This window comes from Bison bison, unplaced genomic scaffold (assembly GCF_000754665.1).
Source record: "Bison bison bison isolate TAMUID 2011002044 unplaced genomic scaffold, Bison_UMD1.0 scf7180017864325, whole genome shotgun sequence".
NCBI classification, from domain to species: Eukaryota; Metazoa; Chordata; class Mammalia; order Artiodactyla; family Bovidae; genus Bison; species Bison bison.
The window spans coordinates 6,479,938-6,499,881 of NW_011494897.1; the positions used below are offsets into that span (position 1 = coordinate 6,479,938).

At 40.2% G+C, this 19,944-nt stretch overlaps 1 protein-coding gene across 1 annotated transcript in view; it reads left to right on the forward strand.

The window, feature by feature from the left end:
- The window catches only part of USH2A (Usher syndrome 2A (autosomal recessive, mild)), a 939,168-nt gene that overhangs the window by 795,428 nt on the left and 123,796 nt on the right, over nucleotides 1-19,944 (forward strand). Inside the window, exon 62 of the mRNA XM_010853294.1 lies at nucleotides 2,069-2,423. Within this exon, the coding sequence (XP_010851596.1) occupies nucleotides 2,069-2,423 (355 nt within the window). The remainder of the gene's footprint in view (nucleotides 1-2,068; nucleotides 2,424-19,944) is intronic.

Below are 19,944 nucleotides of genomic sequence, written 5' to 3' on the forward strand. Positions count from 1 at the left end.
CAGGAGGGAGGGGATATGTGTGTATCTTATGGCTGATTCATGTTGAGGTTTGACAGAAAACAACAAAATTCTGCAAAGCACTTATCCTTCCATTAAAAAAGTAAAAACAAAGAATATCCATTGTGTGTGTGTGTTCTTTTTTTTAATTTTTTATGTTTTCTCCTACTTTTTTTCCTTTTTGTTTTGTTTTTTCTTTTCTGTTTTAATAGAATGTCAGTTTTATGACAACTGTGGCTACACCTCAATGTAGGAATTCATGAGAGTTTAACAAAAATTCATTCAATTGTCATAGAAAGTTTGAAGCCAGACAAAACAGACCATTTTATTTTCCCATAGAGGTTCAGGTGTTTGTCTGCTGCATTGTATTCTCAGCAAACACCTTTTGAAAAACTTACCGAGAGGAGTTTTTGGCTGTGAGCCCTGTGGTCCTCATTAGAATGGATCCATCCCACTGATGCACCTGGTACCTGGTGTCAGCAGCAAGTACAAAGGCCGAACCCTGCACACCTGTACGGGGTGCAGAGTCTGGCCCAGTATGGTGGCACGGAGTCATGAGGTGGGTTGTTGAACCGTAATTGCAGGTCACTGGGATTATCTGTGAGTTCTTCACAGCCTCCAGCAGGTAGACTGTCATTGCTCTTTCCCGGGTCATAGTGACTTATCTACTTGAGTATCATCAAATTCTCAAAGCCAAAGATTTTAAATATCCTGCCTTTTCTTGAAAGGTACTGTCATTTACTTTGTCTTAATAACCCTTTCCATTTTGATGGTTAATCTGATATGGCAGCATGTGAACATGCCAGCATCTGAAGAGTGAGTTAATTAAATACCCCTAACAGCCTGGAAAATACTCATTTATTCATCAATCTTTTAACTGGAGATAAAGCAAAATGAGGAAAGGGTCATCCCTTGGGTATAATTCTTCCCCATCCTAGAATACTTACCCTCATAGGAAAGAAGGGTTGATAGAGATGAGGCAAAGATGCAGAAAACTCATGGAATTATATGACTTTGGGCCATTCATTCAAAAAATTACTTGGACTGGAAGTTTGGGGTTAGTACTTGCAAACCGTTATATGTAGAATAGATAAACCACAAGGTCCTACTGTAAAGCACAGGGAACTATATTCAGTAGTCTCAGATATACCGTAATGGAAATGGATATAGAAAAGAATGTATCTACCGAATCACTTTGCTGTATAGTAGAAATTAACACCCCTTTGTAAATTAACTATACTTTAATTTTTTAAAAAAGTTTTATTGAGCTTACTGGGTTCAAATGCTGGTAACACAGAAAGAAACCAACCACAATTCCTTGGAAACTTCCCATTCTGGTCAGGTCTGCATCATGATTTTATACCCAGATTAGCAAGTGTCTGTTCCAAATGAAATATCATATAACATATTTGGGGTCATTCTAACAAGTGACAATTCCATTTCTCTTACTTAGACATTTAATGCTCTATGTGTGTGTGGGTGGGTGTTAGTTGCTCAGTCGTGTTCAACTCTGCAACCCCCTAGACTGTAGCTCACCAGGCTCTGTCGTCCATGGGATTCTCCAGGCAAGAATACTGGAGTGGGTTGCTGTTTCCTTCTCCGATGCTCTATATATTGAATCCCAGAAGAGTTTGCATGGGCCTTAGGGGTTTTTGGGGGTGTGGGGGGGGAAGGTTGAAATATAATTGATTTAAAATGTTCTGTTAGTTTCAGATGTACAACAAAGTGATAGTTACTTGTTTTTTTCTGTCTGACTTCATGAGCCCCAATTTTGACATCAGTAAAATCTAAAGATGGGACTAAATTCCTTTCTTAGATAGTTGAAAGAATATTTTGAGCATACTCTGCTTTTTACTAGGTTTTGGAGAAGCCATCGGAAATAAATTTGACTTTTGCCCTTTAAAGAGTTCCGAAGCAAACTCGTATTATTAGACTTACCATGTTCATTTTGTTAACGGGACTGTTGAAAAATTGAGTTTGTAACGAATTCTTCTAAAAAGCAATTTCTTACTCTGTCCACAAACTCAAGAGAGTGTGCGGTGTCACTGACTCCTTCCTGGTTTCCTTTCAGACGTCCTACTGGCATTGAAGAGGAATCCCTTGTGTTTGTCTGGTCAGAAGGAGCCCTTGAATTTATTGACGATGCAGACACTTTGAGGCCTTTCACGCTCTATGAGTATCGGGTCAGAGCCTGTAACTCCAGGGGCTCTGTGGAGAGTCCATGGTCATCAGCACGAACTCTGGAAGCCCCACCTCAAGATTTCCCGGCACCTTGGGCTCAAGTCACCGGTGCCCATTCAGTTCTGTTGAACTGGACCGAGCCAGACTCTCCCAATGGCATCATCTTCCAGTATCGTGTGGTTTACCAACAGAAAACTGATGACCCGACCTTGAACTTCTCTGCTGTGCATGCTTTCACAGTGATGGTAAGAACTTTAGAAAAAAGAAAAAAAAAAAGAATAACAGGTACTTAGATTTTTAAATTAATTTTTATTGAGGTGTACCTGCTTTACAATGGTCTGTTATTAATAGTTTCTACTGTAGAGCAAAGTGAATTAGCCATTGTTGTTGTTCAACTGCTAAATCATGTCCGACTCTTTGCAACCCCATGAGTTGTAGCTCACCAGGCTTCCCTGTCCTTCACTATCTCCTGGAGCTTTCTCAAACTTACGTCCATTGAGTTAGTGATACTATCTAACCATCTCGTCCTTTGATGTCCCTTTCTCCTTTTGCCTTCAATCTTTCCCAGCATCAGGGTCTTTGCCAATGAGTTGGCTCTTCACGTCAGGTGGCCAAAATATTGGAGCTTCAGCTTCAGCATCAGTCCTTTCAGTGAATATTCAGGGTTGATTTCCTTCAGGATTGGCTGTTTTGATCTCCTTGCTGTCCAAGGACTCCTAAGAGTCTTTTCCAGCACCACAATTCAAAAGTATCAATTCTTCAATGCTCAGCCTTCTTTATGGTCCAGGTAGGCTGTAGTCCATGGGGTCGCTAAGAGTCAGACACGACTGAGCGACTTCACTTTCACTTTTCACTTTCATGCGTTGGAGAAGGAAATGGCAGCCCACTCCAGTGTTCTTGCCTGGAGAATCCCAGGGACGGGGGAGCCTGGTGGGCTGCCGTCTATGGGGTCGCAGAGTCGGACACGACTGAAGCGACTTAGCAGCAGCAGCAGTAGACATATACATATATCCCCTCTTTTTTGGATTTCCTGTCCCATTTAGGTCACCACAGAGCATGGAGTAGAATTCCCTGTGTTATAAAGTAGGATCTTACTTGTTATCTATTTTTTCCCTTTGGGTATCTATTTTATGCAGAGCATCAATAGTGTATATATGACAATCCCTATCTCCCTATTCATCCTGTCACCCCTCCCTTCACCCTTGGTATCCATATGCTTGATCTCTATGTCTGTGTCTCAATTTCTGTTTTGCAAATTAGATCATCTCTACTATTTTCCTGGATTCCACATATTTGCATTAATATATGTTTTTCTCTTTCTGACTTCATTCTGTATGACATCTCTATGTCTATCCATGGCTGTACATTGAACCCAATTTTGTTCCTTTTTATGGCTGAAATATTCCATTGTGTTTAAGAATAGGTACTTATGTGGTTAATATGTTGACATTAATTTTCTTAGCTGGCTTATCATTTTTCTTTACTTGATGCTTAAATCGGAGAAGGCAATGGCACCCCGCTCTAGTACTCTTGCCTGGAAAATCCCATGGGCGGAGGAGCCTGGTAGGCTGCAGTCCATGGGGTCGCTAAGAGTTGGACACGACTGAGCAAGTTCACTTTCACTTTTCACTTTCATGCATTGGTGAAGGAAATGGCAGCCCACTCCAGTGTTCTTGCCTGGAGAATCTCAGGGACGGGGGAGCCTGGTGGGCTGCCATCTATGGGGTCGCACAGAGTCGGACATTACTGAAGTGACTTAGCAGCAGCAGCAGCAGATGCTTAAATATATGGGAATTGTTAAGTGCAAAAGTTGCAAAGTAGTCATGGGGACAGGATACTGAACTAAGTATAAGGGATACTGGAGACCAGTGTTCAGATCATAGTTAATCTGTGTTACTGCCAAAAAATAACTGAATCTCTCTTTGCATGACTTCCAAACCCATTAAATGGAAGTATTAAATGTTTCCCTCTGCACCTCACAGGGATGAAGCTCAGATAAAATTAGACATGTCACATATGTAAATACGATATTATTGACTCTTTGAGGAAAAAGAAAATTTAATTTCTAGATATACCTATCTAGATATATAGATATAATTATACATATACATCACATGCACTATAACTCAATGGTGATTTTTCAGGGCTGGCCTCCTCTGGCCCATACCACCCTTAATTCAATTTACCTTCTATCTCCTGAGAGCTTTCTTTGTACCTGGCATAGCCTTATGTTCTATAGAAGATACAAAAAACAGCATGGTCCTTCTCTCAGGGAGCTTTCTCTCTAATAATATTGCAGAGATGAGAATTGAGCACTAAAAAGTAAGCGAAGCAGTGGGTTACAGCCTGTAATATTCACCACACTGGGATTCAGATCCCAGACCCCACCACCTACTGGCCACAAACCACAACACATGAAAACATCATACATCAAAAGTGTTAAGCAAGAAATGCTCTGGAAAGTTTGTAAATGTGATTCTATTTGTATAAAAAGTTCTAGAATATCGTAAGTATAGAGAGGAGATATATTGGGACAAGGAACTTCTCTGCCCTTATCAATAAGGCTACCTGTAAGGAGAGGAGACAGTTTTACATTTTGCTTCATGTAATTCTCTCTTTTTTATTTTTTCTAATAACTATTATTATTTTATTTAAAAAAGTTTAATCTTAGTAAAGATCTGTAAAACCCCAAATTAATCAAATTATGTCTCATAGATATTAGTTGGCAGCCCTGACTCTCCCCAGCATTGAGCAGAATGATGGGCAGGTAGCAGATATTAACAAAATAGGAAAGACAGAATGAAATGCTCTGGGAGGTCAGCAGGAAACCTTGACTGAAGGGATTTCATGGGAAAGATGAAACATTATGGTCTTGGGAGTGAAACACACATGGTTTTCAAAATGTGCAATGACTGTCCTAAATATGCAAACCCCTCACAAGGAAGAAAAACTGGACAACATAAGGCATCATTTTCAAAGACCAGATCATTTTCTATGCTTCCAGTTTTGGAAGCCCAATTAACATGAAGGTTATCTTATAGAGGATACCCAAAATACCTAAATAAGGTGAGGCAAACATATTTTAATGAAACTCCAGAAGAATCTTCATAAATGAATAGAATGTAATATTTTCTCACTATCAATGTTCAAATTTCTCCTATGACTAAGAAATAAGCAATGTATGAATTAAAGAAATCTTCGTTTTTAACTTAATTTTTGTTTATATTGGAATATAGATGGTTTACAATGTTGTATTCCTTTCAGGTGCACAGCAAAGTGATTCAGTCATGCATTTCATATATCCATTTTTTCCCATATAAGTCATTGCAGAATGTTGAGTAGAGTTCCTATGCTATACAGTAGGTCCTTGTTGACTATCAACAAGGCTTTATATTTTATATATAGTTTGTATATGTTAATCCCAAGCTCCTAATTGACCCCTCCTCCCCTACATTTCATCTTTGGTAACCATAAATTTGTTCTCTGAGTCTGTGGGTCTGTTTATATTTTGCAAATAAGCTCATTTGTATCATTTTTTTCTTAGATTCCACATATAAGTGATATCATGATATTTGTCTTTATCTGACTTCACTTAGAAATTTAATCTCTAAGTCCATCTATAATGTGGCAAATGTCATTCTTTCATTTTTTTATGGCTGAGTAACAGTCCCTTGTATATATGTACCACATCTTCTATATCCTTTCCTCTGTCAAAGGACATTTAGGTTGCTTCTATGTCTTGGATATTGTAAATAGTACTGCAGTGGGTATTGAGGTGCTTGTGTTTTTTCAGATTAGAAAACTCTAATGCCCAGGATTGGGATTGCTGGACCATATGGTAGTTTTATTTTTAGTTTTACAAAGAACCTCCATACTGTTCTCCATAGTGGCTGTACCAATTTATATACCCATGAACAGTATAAGAAGGTTCCCTTTCTCCACATTCTCTCCAGCATATATTGTTTATAGAATGTTTGATGATGGCCACTCAGACTGGTGTGAGGTGATACTAATTTTTTTAAATTTGCATTTCTCTAATAATTATCACGGAGAAGGCAATGGTACCCCACTCCACTACTCTTGCCTGGAAAATCCCATGGACAGAGAAGCCTGGTGGGCTGCAGTCCATGGGGTCGCTAAGAGTTGGACATGACTGAGCGACTTCACTTTCACTTCTCACTTTCATGCATTGGAGAAGGAAATGGCAACCCACTCCAGTGTTCTTGCCTGGAGAATCCCAGGGACGGGGGAGCCTGGTGGGCTGCCATCTATGGGGTCGCACAGAGTTGGACACGACTAAAGCGACTTAGCAGCAGCAGCAGCAATAATTATCAATGTTGAGCATCTTTTATATACCTCTTGGCCATCTATATGTCTTCTTTGGAGAAATGTCTATTTATATTTTCTGCCCATTTTTTGATTAGGTTGTTTATTTTTTTATATAGAGCTGCATGAGCTGTTTGTAAATTTTGGAGATTAATCCCTTGTCAGTTACTTCATTTGCAAATATTTTCTCCCATTCTGTGGGTTCGCTTTTCATTTTGTTTATGGTTTCCTTTGCAGTGCAAAAGCTTGTAACTTTGATTTGGTCCCATTTATTTTTGTTTTTATTTTCATTACTCAAGGAGATGGATCCAAAAAGATTTTGCTGAATTTTATATCAGAAAGAATTCTTCACTTATATTTAGAATTAAGAATGTATTTTTTATTTGACACTTAATTTATATATCATGGTCTTTTATATTACATTTAACAGTGCCCTCATTATACGATTAGAAGCAATGTTCTAAAGCGTAGAAGTTCTTTTTTAGTTATGTGAACCATGGGGAAATCTATTATCTCCCACCGTACCCTTGTATTCATGTCCTCAACTTCCACCCTGAAAGAAGAATACTGAAAAATCCTTGACAGGAGCTTTCTGAATGAGACATCTTAATTTAAATATATTTTATTGACAACATCATTATTGCGATTATTAAACTTCTAATCTTTTAAATATGGCTTTCATAGATATGAGCCTAAACATTTAATCTCTCAGAAAGTTCTACCAGAATTCCAACATGACTTAGCCTCTAAGTCTTCTCTTCACATTTTTGTTTGTTTATTTGCTCAGTCATGTTCTACTCTTTGTGACCCCATGGACTGTAGCCTGCCAGTCTCCTTTGATCATGGGATTTCCCAGGCAAGAATACTGGAGTGGGCTTCCATTCCCTTCTCCAGTGGATCTTCCTGACAGTGGGATTCAACCCACTTCTCCTGCATCTCCTACATTGGCAGGCGGATTCTTTACCACTGAGCTATCTGGGAAGCCCTCATCCCTTCATATCCAGTTTCATTTTACAGCGCAATACTCAAAGTATTCAATGAACTATGTTCTTTATTTAAGCTGTTTGATTCTATTTTTATCACGCTAAAAAGTTCCTTCAAAAGAGGAAGGTTTATAGCCTCAAGCTTTAAGCCTTGCATGTCTCTTGGATAGGCCTTCCCCAACATTCACTTACCAGACCAATATTGCTTTATTCCTCCATTTTTCTAAAGATTAATCTTTGCAGTGTTAAAAAGAAGAGCCAGAATAATTGAGAAACAGTATTTCTGCATTCTGCTTTTGAGTGTATGTATGTGTGTGTGTTCAAAGTGGTCCTCCAAAACCTGGATCTTTGTCCCTGAGTATCTCAAGAGGAAATTTCATTAGGGTCATCAAGAAAAGTCCCATTTGAACTCTTTAGCAATCAAGGACATATTCCACAAAGCAATCAGGCTAGAGTTATGACATTCTGTTTACTAGACAAAGTGTCCATGACTCTTTATGGACTGATGTCTTTGAAAGAAGTAATCAAGAAAACAAACTATTGTCTTTGAGTTTCATCCATTCCTATGTCCCCAAGAGAATGTGTTCAACCATTTTTAAAGATACCTAAAGAAGGAGATTCTAGAGGTTCTTTCCAATTCCTCATTATCAGAGAAGAATGTTCCTTTTAGCCTATCCAAATCCCTCCTCCTATATTTGAGGTCCATCTCTTCCTATTCAAAATAGCATTACTTCTTTCTATACTAGTATATTGGAACCTCGGGGTCAAGAACATGTTATTGACCATTCAATCCAATTTAGCAAATAGTCATTGAGTACTCTATTCAATTTGCCAATACTCTATACTACCTTCTACTGTATGAGAGAAGTCTGCCATGCAGCTGGGCTATGGGGCAGAGACTCTGAGGGAAGAGAGTAGTCAAGTCTGAGACACAGATTTTTCACTGCTAGGCATTTCAGGCTTATAAGGTTCTTTGCTTCTGAGTTTCTGCTGCTCATGTGTTGATGTTGTTTTTCAATTGCTAAGTCATATCCAACTCTTTGAGACCCCATGGACTGTAGCATGCCAGGCTCCTCTTCCTCCACCGTCTCCCCTGAGTTGGCTCAAATTCATGTCCTCTGAGTCAGTGATGCTATCTAACCATCTCATACTCTGCCACCTCCTTCTTCTTTTGCCTTCAACCTTTCCCAGCATCAGGGTCTTTCCCAATAAATTAGCTTTTCGCATCAAGTGGCCAAAGTATTGGAGCTTCAGCTTTACCATCAGTCCTTCCAAAGAATATTCAGAGTTGATTTCTTTCAGATTGACTGGTTTCATCTCCTTGCAGTCCAAGGGATTCTTGAGTCTTCTCCAACACCATAGTTTGAAAGCATCAATTCTTCAGTGCTTAGCCTTCCTTATGATCCAGTTTTCCCATCCATACATGACTACTGGAAAAACCATAGCTTTGACTACTTGGACCTTTGTCAGCAAAGTGATATCTCTGATTTTTAATATGTTATCTAGGTTTGTCATAGCTTTTCTTCCAAGGAGCAAGTGTCTTTTAATTTCACAGCTGCAGTCACCATCCACAGTGATTTTGGAGCCCAGGAAAATAAAATCTTGCACTGCTTCCACATTTTCCTCTTCTATTTGCTGTGAAGTGATGGGACTGGATCCATGATCTTAGTTTTTTGAATGTTAAGTTTCAAGTCAGCTTTTTCACTCCCCTCTTTTACCTTCATTAAGAAGCTCTTTAGTTCCTCTTTACTTTCTGCTATTAGAGTGATATCACCTGTATATCTGAGGTTGTTAATATTTCTTCCAATAATCTTGATTCCAGCTTGTGAGTCATCCTGCCCAGCATTTTGCATCATGTACTTTGCATATAAGTTAAATAAGCAGGGTGATAATATATAGCTTTAATGTACTCCTTTCCCAATTCTGAACTGGTCCATTGTTCCATGTTCAGTTCTAGAGAATATATGCTTTTTGAGCTGCATACAAGTTTCTCAGGAGACAGGCGAAAGAATTTTCCAAAGTTTATTGTGATCCATACAGTCAATGTAGTCAATGAAACAGAAGTACATATTTTTTCTGGAACTCCCTTGCTTTCTCCATGATCCAACAAATGTTGGCAATTTGATATCTGGTTCCTCTGCCTTTTCTAAACCCAGGTTGTACATACAGAAATTCTCAGTTCACAAACTGCTGAAACATAGCTGGAAGGATTTTGCACATAACCTTGCTAGCATATGAAATGAGTGTAATTGTGTGGCAATTCTTTGGCATTGCCTTTATTTGGGATTAGAATGAAAACTGGCCTTTTTCAGTCCTGTGGCCACTGCTGCGTTTTCCAGATTTGCTGATATATTGAGTGCAGCACTTTCATAGCATCATCTTTTATGATTTGAAATAGTTCAGCTAGAATTCCATCCACTAATGCTTCCTAAGGCCCACTTGACTTCACACTCCAGGATGTCTGGTTCTAGGTGAGTGACTACACCATCATGGTTATCAAGGTCATTAAGACTTTTCTTGTATAGTTCTTCTGTGTGTTCTTGCCACTTCTTAATTTTCTGCTTCTGTTAGGTCCTTGCCATTTCTGTGGTGATTTCCTTTTAAATCTCTCTATGGCCTTCCTGGCTCTACTCACTGTTTTTCCAATTCCTACATCAACTAAATGTCTTCACTACCTCTTTCCATTTCTGTGCCTCTCCTAGGATATTTTCCAACTTTTTGTTTCATTGACAACTGTGGCTGAAATGCACCAGAGCAAAGGAACTACATTTTCGACTTGTGAGATACAGAATCCATGCCCACAATCCAGGATTACAGTCCAGTTCCCAGACTTGCAAGAGGTGTCACTAATGCCCCTCATTTAGTCTCTTGTTTCTCTTGGGATCCCATCCCCCACGAGAAGTCACCAATAAATTGTGTGTAGAGTCGTGCCATCACTGACTTGTCCCAGAGTCCCCCCAGAGCTGTTTATAGACAGCTGGGCGTAGCTGGGAGAGCCTCATAAAACAGGTGCAATGAATGCATGAGTCCTCCTGATGGTGGCAATGGATGGAGAACTGGCAGTGGGGGCCCTCCATGGGGGTGGAGAGCATATGTGTTGGCAGGAGCAACAGCAGCAGAGGCAGCAGGAGAGACGAAATAGAAAGAGGATGGCTTTTAAGGTATCACCAGCTTCTCTCCTAATCACATGAAAAGTTTCATCTCTGTTTGGACCTACAGAGATTCTTCTAAGGCGAAGAGAGAGATATCTAGTTCCTTAGGGTCTCTTCAAACCAAGCCCCTCCTCTACTGAAAACCAGCTTTAGGTAGAAGTCCTTAAGCCCCCTCCCAATTAGCTCGGTGATGAATTGTGCGGTGTCAGGAGAGAAACTGCATGTAGCCTTGCTTGGCACGGGAGAGTTCCATGGTGGTATTTACAGGGAACACTCCTGGTGAGGTTGGCGGTACTGTTGCCACCATTCAGATGTGTTTGCTTTTTTTCCCTGGCACCTGCTATCACACTGGCAAAAATAACTTGGGACAGAAAGGCAAAAGTGGTTCACCTGTCAGTCTGTGCTGTCAGTATATCCCTGCTCACCCCACAGGGTTATAAAACATTGAGCCCAGATTAGACACTTGCCCAGTCCCCTGAAAGATAGATGGTCCCTCGCTCTGTACGTAGAATCGAGCATGCGGTGCTGAGGAGTAAGCAAATTATATGGGTCACTAAAAGTTGGCTTCCGATCTGGAAATAAAATCCAGAATTACAGACTCTAGTTTCTAGATTCTAATTGCCAAACTTCCTCGCCCAGTGTCACAGAGGAAGTATTCAAAACGTCCCCTTGTGGTTGTCGCAAATCTCTTTACCATTAAGTAGATATGTAAGGGGAAAAAAATGAGACTCTTTATAATTGCCATATGATAGGGAGTTTGTGAATAAATCAATGATTTATTTTTAATCCCATTTTCATTTTGGCTTAGTCTAATGTAAAATATTATTGCTCTTTACATATGATCTTGAATTAGTTGGAGCTCTTAAATTTGATTGTTCTTGGCATTTTTCCCCAGATCCACTGATAAGTCAAAAGAAATGCTTTGGGAAATACAGTTATCTAAAAAGACTACTTTGGTGACTGTTGTTCCAAAATCAAGAAAAAATAGTGATAAAAACAATAGCCATACTTTCTGTGTCAGTTGGGGCTTTCACATTATAGAATATGAGTAATAACATCATTCATTCTGATACAAACTATGGGAGAGTAGATGTCACACAAAACAACGTGTTGGTACAACCCATTTTTTATTGTAAAGACCTTTGTTTGCTCTCAACTGTTCATTTATTAGGCTTCTGTTATCTTTCTGCTTTTTTCTAATACCCTACCCTACCCTAATACCTAACCAATCTTCTTGCTCAACATTATTGGGCATAAAAAAACGTGTAAGTCTTGAACTTTGTGTAACTGGTTCCTTGGAAGGGCCTTACTTATCTCCAACCACTTTATTCCACAAGCTTTATCAAGACTTCCTTCTTTGCTCATGAGATCTCTAGAGCAAGTTCCATGGTTTTCCAGTCACTTTCAGTGACAAGGACCAGTCCAGTTTTGGTAATCAAGACTCATTTGTATGCTAAAAAATCCAGTCTAAAGCCTGACTTATGTTAAGGCATCAACAGTGGGGAATAGAGGGCATGTCCATTTTTATTTCTTTTGTTCTTGATTTCCCAAGGGTCATGGTAGAAAAGATAAAATTAAACTAAAAGAGACAGAGCCTAATATTGTTCTGGTCCATCTACCATTGCCTTCGTATGTGTAAATGTCTCATGGGATTTTTTTTTTATGGGTTACATAGACGTCTCCCACGGGAAATTCCATGCTTCACAGTTCCTGATGCAGGCAACACACTCTTTGGCAAATTTCTTGCATGCTTGTCCATTACTGCCCCCAAAGATCCACCCACAGCCTTCTACGTGTAGGTTCCCCTCTCCCAAAACATCAGCCAATATCAGGACCTAGCATGTTAGCAAAACTCATTCCTTTCTTGACATTCATAGGCTTGTGGAAAAGTTGTTCTGTTTAAAAAGGGAAGTACAACTAGTCCAGCACTATCTTCTCTACTTGCTTTACCACTGGGTGGGACCCAGCCAGCCTCAGAACTTGAGAATTCATTGAAAGAGAAGCAGGTATCAGCTTCTGTGTTAGGCCATGATCCCCAAATCCTGGGATCATGTAAGAATCTCAGAAGACCCTTCTTCACCCTGGTGGCTGCATAAAAATTGCCCTATAAGTCTCTTTACCTCCATAGCTGGCCTCTTGAAGAGAGTGGAAGGTCCATCTTGCCTTTTTTGCAGGCACCCTCAATTTCTTCCTGATGTTCTCCAGGGCAGTGGTACCTTTTTGACATCAGGTACCAGTTTTGTGGAAGACAGTTTTCCCACAGACTGGCATGGGGGGAATGGCTTCAGGATGATTCACGCACGTTACATTTATTGTGGACTTTATTTCTGTTATTATTATATCAGCTCCACCTCCGATCATCAGGCATTAGATGCTGGAGGCTGGGAACCCCTGATCTAGGGTGTCCTTCATATGCCTGAGAGAGGAATGTGGAGCACTTCCCCTCCCTCTCTCAAGTGGTAAAGAGATAACCTGGAGACACTGCCCTACAGAATTCCTCTCTGGAACTTGCTTTTCATAAACCTGGATCTTCTCTTATATAAGTTGTCTTAAACAGATCTTCAGAGGGAAGATGAACTTGAAGATGTAAACCTGATACTTTCTGTAAGTCGTGCAGACGTTTACCTAGCACTTCCAGTAGAGCTGCATTGTTATTCAGTCGCTAAGTCATGTCCAACTCTTTGCAGCCCCCTGGACTGCAGCACACCAAGATTCCCTGTCCTTCAGGAGTTTGCTCAAACTTATGTCCATTGAGTAAGTGATGCTATCTAACCATCTCATCCTCTGTCACCCCCTTCTCCTCCTGCCTTCAGTCTTTCCCAGCATCAGGGTCTTTTCCAGTGAGTCAGCTCTTCGCATCAGGTGGCCAGAATATTGGAGCTTCAGTTTCAACATCAGTCCTTCCAATGAATAATCAGGGTTGATTTCCTTTAGGATTGACTAGTTTGATATCTTCACTGTCCAAGGGACTCTCAAGAGTCTTCTCCAGCACCACAACTTGAAAGCATCAACTCAGCCTCCTTTATGGTTCAACTCACATCTGTGCATGACTACTAGAAAAACCATAGCTTTGACTACGTGGACCTTTGTCCGCTAAGTGACGTCTCTTCTTTTTAATATGCCATCTAGGTTTATCAATAGCTTTTCTTCCAAGGAGCAAGCCTCTTTTAATTTCATGGCTGCAGTCACTGTCCACATTGATTTTGAAGCCCAAGAAAATAAAATCTGTCACTGTTTGCACTTTTTCCCCACATATTTGCCATGAAGTGATAGGACCAGATGCCATGATCTTTGTTTTTTGGATGCTGAGTCTTAAGCCAGCTTTTCACTCTTCTCTTTCACTTTCATCAAGAGGCTCTTTAGTTCCTCTTCACCTTCTGCCGTTAGAGTAGTGTCATCTGCCTATTGAGGTTATTGATATTTCTCCCAGCAATCTTGATTTCACCTTGTGCTTCATCCAGCCCAGCATTTCACATAATGTACTCTATATATAAGTTAAATAAGCAGAGTGACAATATACAGCCTTGACATACTCCTTTCCCAATTTTGAACCAGTCCGATTTTCCATGTCCAGTTCTAACTGTTGCTTCTTCACCAGCATACAGGTTTCTCAATAGGCAGGAGTCACATATTTTTCTAAATTCTAGTCATTATTCTGCAGCACACCCTGTTACATAGCTAAATGGATCCATCATCTTTCTAGTTTCCTAAGCCGCACCATAAGTTGTGTGGCTTGAGTCCTCTACTTTGCTTCCATATCCAATCTTTTCCTAAGTTCTGTTGATTCTACTTCTGATTCAACATTCAACAGTATGTTGAATCTTCTGCTTGAAGGTCCCATGATGTCCACTTCTCAAATGATCACATTGTTACACTTCAGATGGATCCAGCATCCTACTTAATTGTCAAGTTTGAACTATAGTGTTACTTACCTCACACAGGACTTGTTGTTGCAAGGACTAAATAAATGAATGCATTTGCAAAATATTTTAAGACTGGAAATAGCAATATAAAGCAACTATATGAATTTTGTCATGACTGGAAAACCTGTGTTGCTGTGCTGTGTTCAGTCATGTCCAACTCTGTGACCCCGTGGGTGACCCTTTGGACTCTAACCTGTCAGACATCTCTGTCCATGGAATTTTCCAGGCAAGAATATTGGAGTGCATTGCTATTTCCTACTCCAGGGGATTTTCCAGACCCAGGAATCAAACCCATGTCTCCTGCATGTCCTGCACTGGCAGGCAGATTCTGTACCTACTGAGCCACCTAAGAAACCCCTTTGGGAAAACTTAGGTTGTGTTTCTTTTAAGCAAGCCTTACCTTGCAACAAAATGCTGAGCTTGCAAATTTAAACGTTTCCTCATACCTTACTGTTAATTTCCAGGTAATATCTCAGATACTGGGTTAGACTCTGTTTCCTTCCTAAGTTTCCCAGAGCGAGAATATGCTTTTCATCTCCCTGAGGTTTAGTCCTGACCCGTCTCCCCTCAGGACCATCAACATCTCACACTGGTCACCCTAAGAGTCCTCCTCAGGCCATTCCCACTCTAGATGCCGCTCTGTTTACCTGCCGTGACACTCACAGGACCCTGCCCGTTCCCTTGGAGCTGAGATCATATCAACAAAACATATGGTCTTTTGCACACACACACACACACACACACACACTTCCCAAATCATACAGATGCAGCCAAGTTGGCAGCCACCCACTTCACTTTTGCCATCGGTGTATGGGACACGGGTGGGAAGACTGTTTGCCCTTTAACTCAGGTATGTTGTTTTTTCCTGCTCTTTAACTGAATTATAAGGAAGCTCTATTTAGACACCAAGATTTTTCTCAGAGCCTTGTTAACAAATACTGTTTGATTCCATTTATTACAATATACTTAGGATAGTCAAATTCATAGAGTCAGAAAGTACATTGGTAGATGCCTGGGAAGGGGAGAGGGGATAGGGAGTTAAGAGTTTAATGGGGAAAGAGTTTCAGTTTAGGAAGATAAAAATTCAGGAGATGGATGATGTGAGAACTCCACAATGTGAAAGTACCTAGTGCTGACCTGCATAGTTCCAGATGGTTAAAATAATATGTTTTATATTATGTGACTTTTGCCAAAGAAAAAAAATTTTTAATAATATATGTATATATGGATATGTACACAAATATATGTATGAAAGTAAAAGGAACTAGCCCACACTCTAAACAGGCCCAGGTCATAAATTCAGAATATGCACTATTTAGCAGAGACAGCAAGCTGTAAATGGCAGTGAAGGGCAGAAGCTAATTGAACTCCAGGGCTCTTGTCGCCAGTGCAAAGTCACCAGTACCTGAGACAAGATGGCTGCTCCCAAATCCCCCTTTGTAGCCAAGAGATCACGTTCTGAGCTCTGCAAGGGCTTCTGGGTGAGGGGGAATCATACACAGATGACCAATTCTTTTATGGTTCACAGCCGATCAAAGTGAAATTCAGCAGCTGTTCAGGACAAGTGACCACTGTAACGGCTGTAATATAACCTACTAAATAGAGAGGGAATTGCATTAGAGCAAGAGGTTAGCCGTGATTATCGGCAGGGGAGGGCTTTATTGAAGTTGAAAGACCATTAACATTGATAGAGTAATTATTTCAACTTGAAAGTAATTACCTTGATGGGTGATAACTTCTCCAGTGTTCCCAGATTTGATTGGGCCAAACAATGGTGAGCTCCTGAAGCCTAGAAAAATATTACAACAATACCGTGATTTTTAAATTACTGAAACCACTGTTGGAATATTTTAATTATGCCGAACAGTGAAAAGATTTTGCCTTACACCAGCCAGTGACCTCTCATGTAGAGAGAGACATTTGCTTTTTAATCCAAATGCAATGACCCACACCCACCACCTGTGAATACATATGTGATGGGTTTCCAAATGAATCTTTTTTTATCTCGATATAATGTTTAAGGTGAAACATCTTGTTAATGCTGTAGCTGGATGTTACTAAGTTCCAATGGCTAGCCTTGGGGATGATAGCTGTGAAGTAGGAGGCCCCAAAATAGCATTTTCTTTTTGTCACAGAGGGTTTAAATTTGTATGTATTAAATATTTTGCTAATGAAATTCTCAAAATTGAAAATTATGAATACCATGTATGTGGATCCCAAATCTCAGATTGTAGTGTGTCCTGTAATCCATTTGTTGAAATAGCTTTCTTGTTTGATGCGATGCAACTCCACTAGAATCATACCATAATCAGGGTACTTTCTGTTCATTCACACTGAGCTGCTGCTGCTAAGTCGCTTCAGTCGTGTCCGACTGTGTGTGACCCCATAGACGGCAACGCACCAGGCTCTGCCGTCCCTGGGATTCTCCAGGCAAGAACACTGGAGTGGGTTGACATTTCCTTCTCCAATGCAGGAAAGTGAAAAGTGAAAGTGAAGTCGCTCAGTCGTGTCCAACTCTTAGCGACCCCATGGACTGTAGCCCACCAGGCTCCTCCATCCATGGGATTTTCCAGGCAAGAGTACTGGAGTGGGGTGCCATTGCCTTCTCCGTCACACTGAGCATCAGTAAACAAAGTGAAAGTTGAAAACTTGAGCTTGTCTGAAAACTAATGCACGTGTGAAAACTGTGCGTTGTTTGCATTTGAGGACCAATACACACAAAATCTAAAGTGGTTGATCAAGACCAAGAAATATTATAGGACTCCTCCATTCATCAGCTGTTCACCTTAAGTTTCTTTTCAGACTCTGTCATGCACAGAAGCTACAACAGATGCAAAGTCTCTCCTCTCTGGGGCCCATGGTGTTCTTAGAGCAAATAAAGGGAGGGATAAATTACAAAATAATAAGCAATTATTTTTGGTTGTGCATAAGCATTGACTGTACTTACAAACATTTAAAAGAACCTGGGGCTGTCCTAACTCCTTCCTCTGCTTCCAAACCCAGCACTCACTCTCTGGAACCACAAAGCGTTGACTGAACACACAGAGAATCATGAGTCTTAGTCCTGCTGTCAGAAAAGATGAATGTGGCATCACCCTCAAGTTCCTGGATGATTCCTTAGACCTTTCTATCATCTTGGCAGGATTTGATCAGATTATCAGCCAATGAAGGACTGTCTCTATGGCAGTACTTCCCAGGAGTTTTTTCCTAATGAAAATCTCAGACTCTCCTAAAGGCAAAACAGGTTTCCACCTGTTGTCTGAGAGCCGCCAAGGACTGTTTCACCAAGCAAGCCGTAATTCAGGACGTATGCCATGTGTGTTTCCTCCATCTCCCCTTCTCTGCTCTGAATTTTTCTCCGTAGACAAAGATGTTGGGTCTCTCTTTCTGAGGGACTCAGAATGCAGAAATCCCTGCCTGTCAAGCTAAAAGAGATGTGCTAGCTGAAAAGTACAAGCACTGCTTTGAATTTGGTCAGGGAGTAAGGGTTTGAGATGAAACCATTGGGAAAAGAATGAGTTGATGGTTTGTATTATAAATCTCACCATTAAGGCAGCCAAAAAGGGAAGAATTCTGACCCAAGAGATGTCACATCAGAGTTCTCACCACAGTAGGCTCGCTGTGCATCATATATAGTTGGGCTAAAGACTGTATGAAGGAGTCCCTCAGGTACTCTGAATTTAAAATAAGTGAAATAACTAATTTTTAAACATTTTCTATGATACTTAAATTATTAAATGTTCACATTACAAAATCAGAGAGTTTTAATCCATTCCAAAAGGTGCATTGTCTACCTCTGAAAGATAATAGTCATGTCTAGATAGTAAAATTACAGTATTTTTTTAATGCATGTAAATGTTACTTTTTGACAAGACACAAGTAATGAATTTTCTCATATAAGTTCCTATTGGGTGATTATGATACAGAGTTTTATTTTTGCTCAAGCAATTACTAGTGTCATGGCTGGATACCTGTGCCCATTAGTGGCTGGTTCTGTGTTTTTTTAGGATGGTTATTGATCTCTTGCTGAGCTGAGATTCAGGTTTTATGCCAGATAGCTTGATTAATGGGTTGGTTTCTATAAGTGGACTGAATGGGGATAGAAAGCAGGGGCAGCCTGCTCTGCCAACCCCAAATCCGTCAAGACGCATAGCTCATTATGAAACAGTTATCAAGGATACATGAAAAATTAATTGGGCTCAGTTTGATTCTGAAAAGAATCGGCTTTCTACTTGGCGGGCCCCCCCACTCTTTCCAGATGTTGTGCACTGGCCCCTGGAGAAACAGCAAAGGGAGATGTATTAATACATTGTATTGATTAGATCAAGACCCCTGACAGTTATTTGTAGAGATACCATCTGGCTGCTGTTCGAATTCCTTCACCAAAAACAGGACGTGACAAGTTATTAATCTCAACTCTCTAAGTATAGACAGTTGCCTTTTCTGCTAAACCGCATTTTACCATTCCGTAGGAGATGGAGGCAGACCTGAAGGGTGCAGAAATTAAGGTTATTACACAAATTGAGCCATATGGTCCAAATATTTCAGCAAGAAAATTGCCAGGCAATAAAAATTGCTCCTGCCTTCCTAATGGTGTAAATTACAGTTTAACCATGCCTCTGATGATGTCCTTCTGCCGCGCTTAACTACTGTTACATGAAGGACATTGTTTTAAAAATATAAAAAACAAGTAAATGCCAGCAGCGTGTTTTACAATCTGTTAGTGTGTCATTAAGAACACTGTCAGAATTACATAAACATAATGGCAGGCAACCCAGCATACAAAAGAACTCGGATGGAAATAGAAAGAGTCTTGAAAACTCTTCTTTAGCTCTGTAATGTCAAGAGCATGGTCCCCTCTGGCAATTTTCCAGAGAGAAAAGCCCTGTCTGGGGATTTACCCTAATTCTCTCCTGTGCCCTGACAAGAGTGTTTTTCCAAACAAGACTTGCGAGACCTCATGGGCCTCGGTATATATCCTGCCCCAAGTGAGGGGAGAGCTAATGAATGCTAAATGGAATGATGGAAGTTGACCTTTTTAAGTATTTCTCTTGGTGGGGAGAAGCATCAAAACCCCATCCTCTTCCTAAATGGTGACAAGTAGCATTGAAAGTACAAATTCTGCTCTGTTTGCAAAGAAACAGATCCTGTTCTTTGAGTCACAGAATTAAGAGGATGCTTAATCAAGATAATTGTACAGTAAACACCATTCATATTTGAGGAAGACCTGACCCCGTCAAATTTTTTTTTTTCCATTTATACCAAAGTGCCTGGCCTACCTTGCTATCATTTCAGTCCCCTTCCTCCACCACACATACACTTTCTATCCCTCTTCCCTGCTTCATCTTTCTCTTTAATATTTAATATTATGTAGCAGTATAT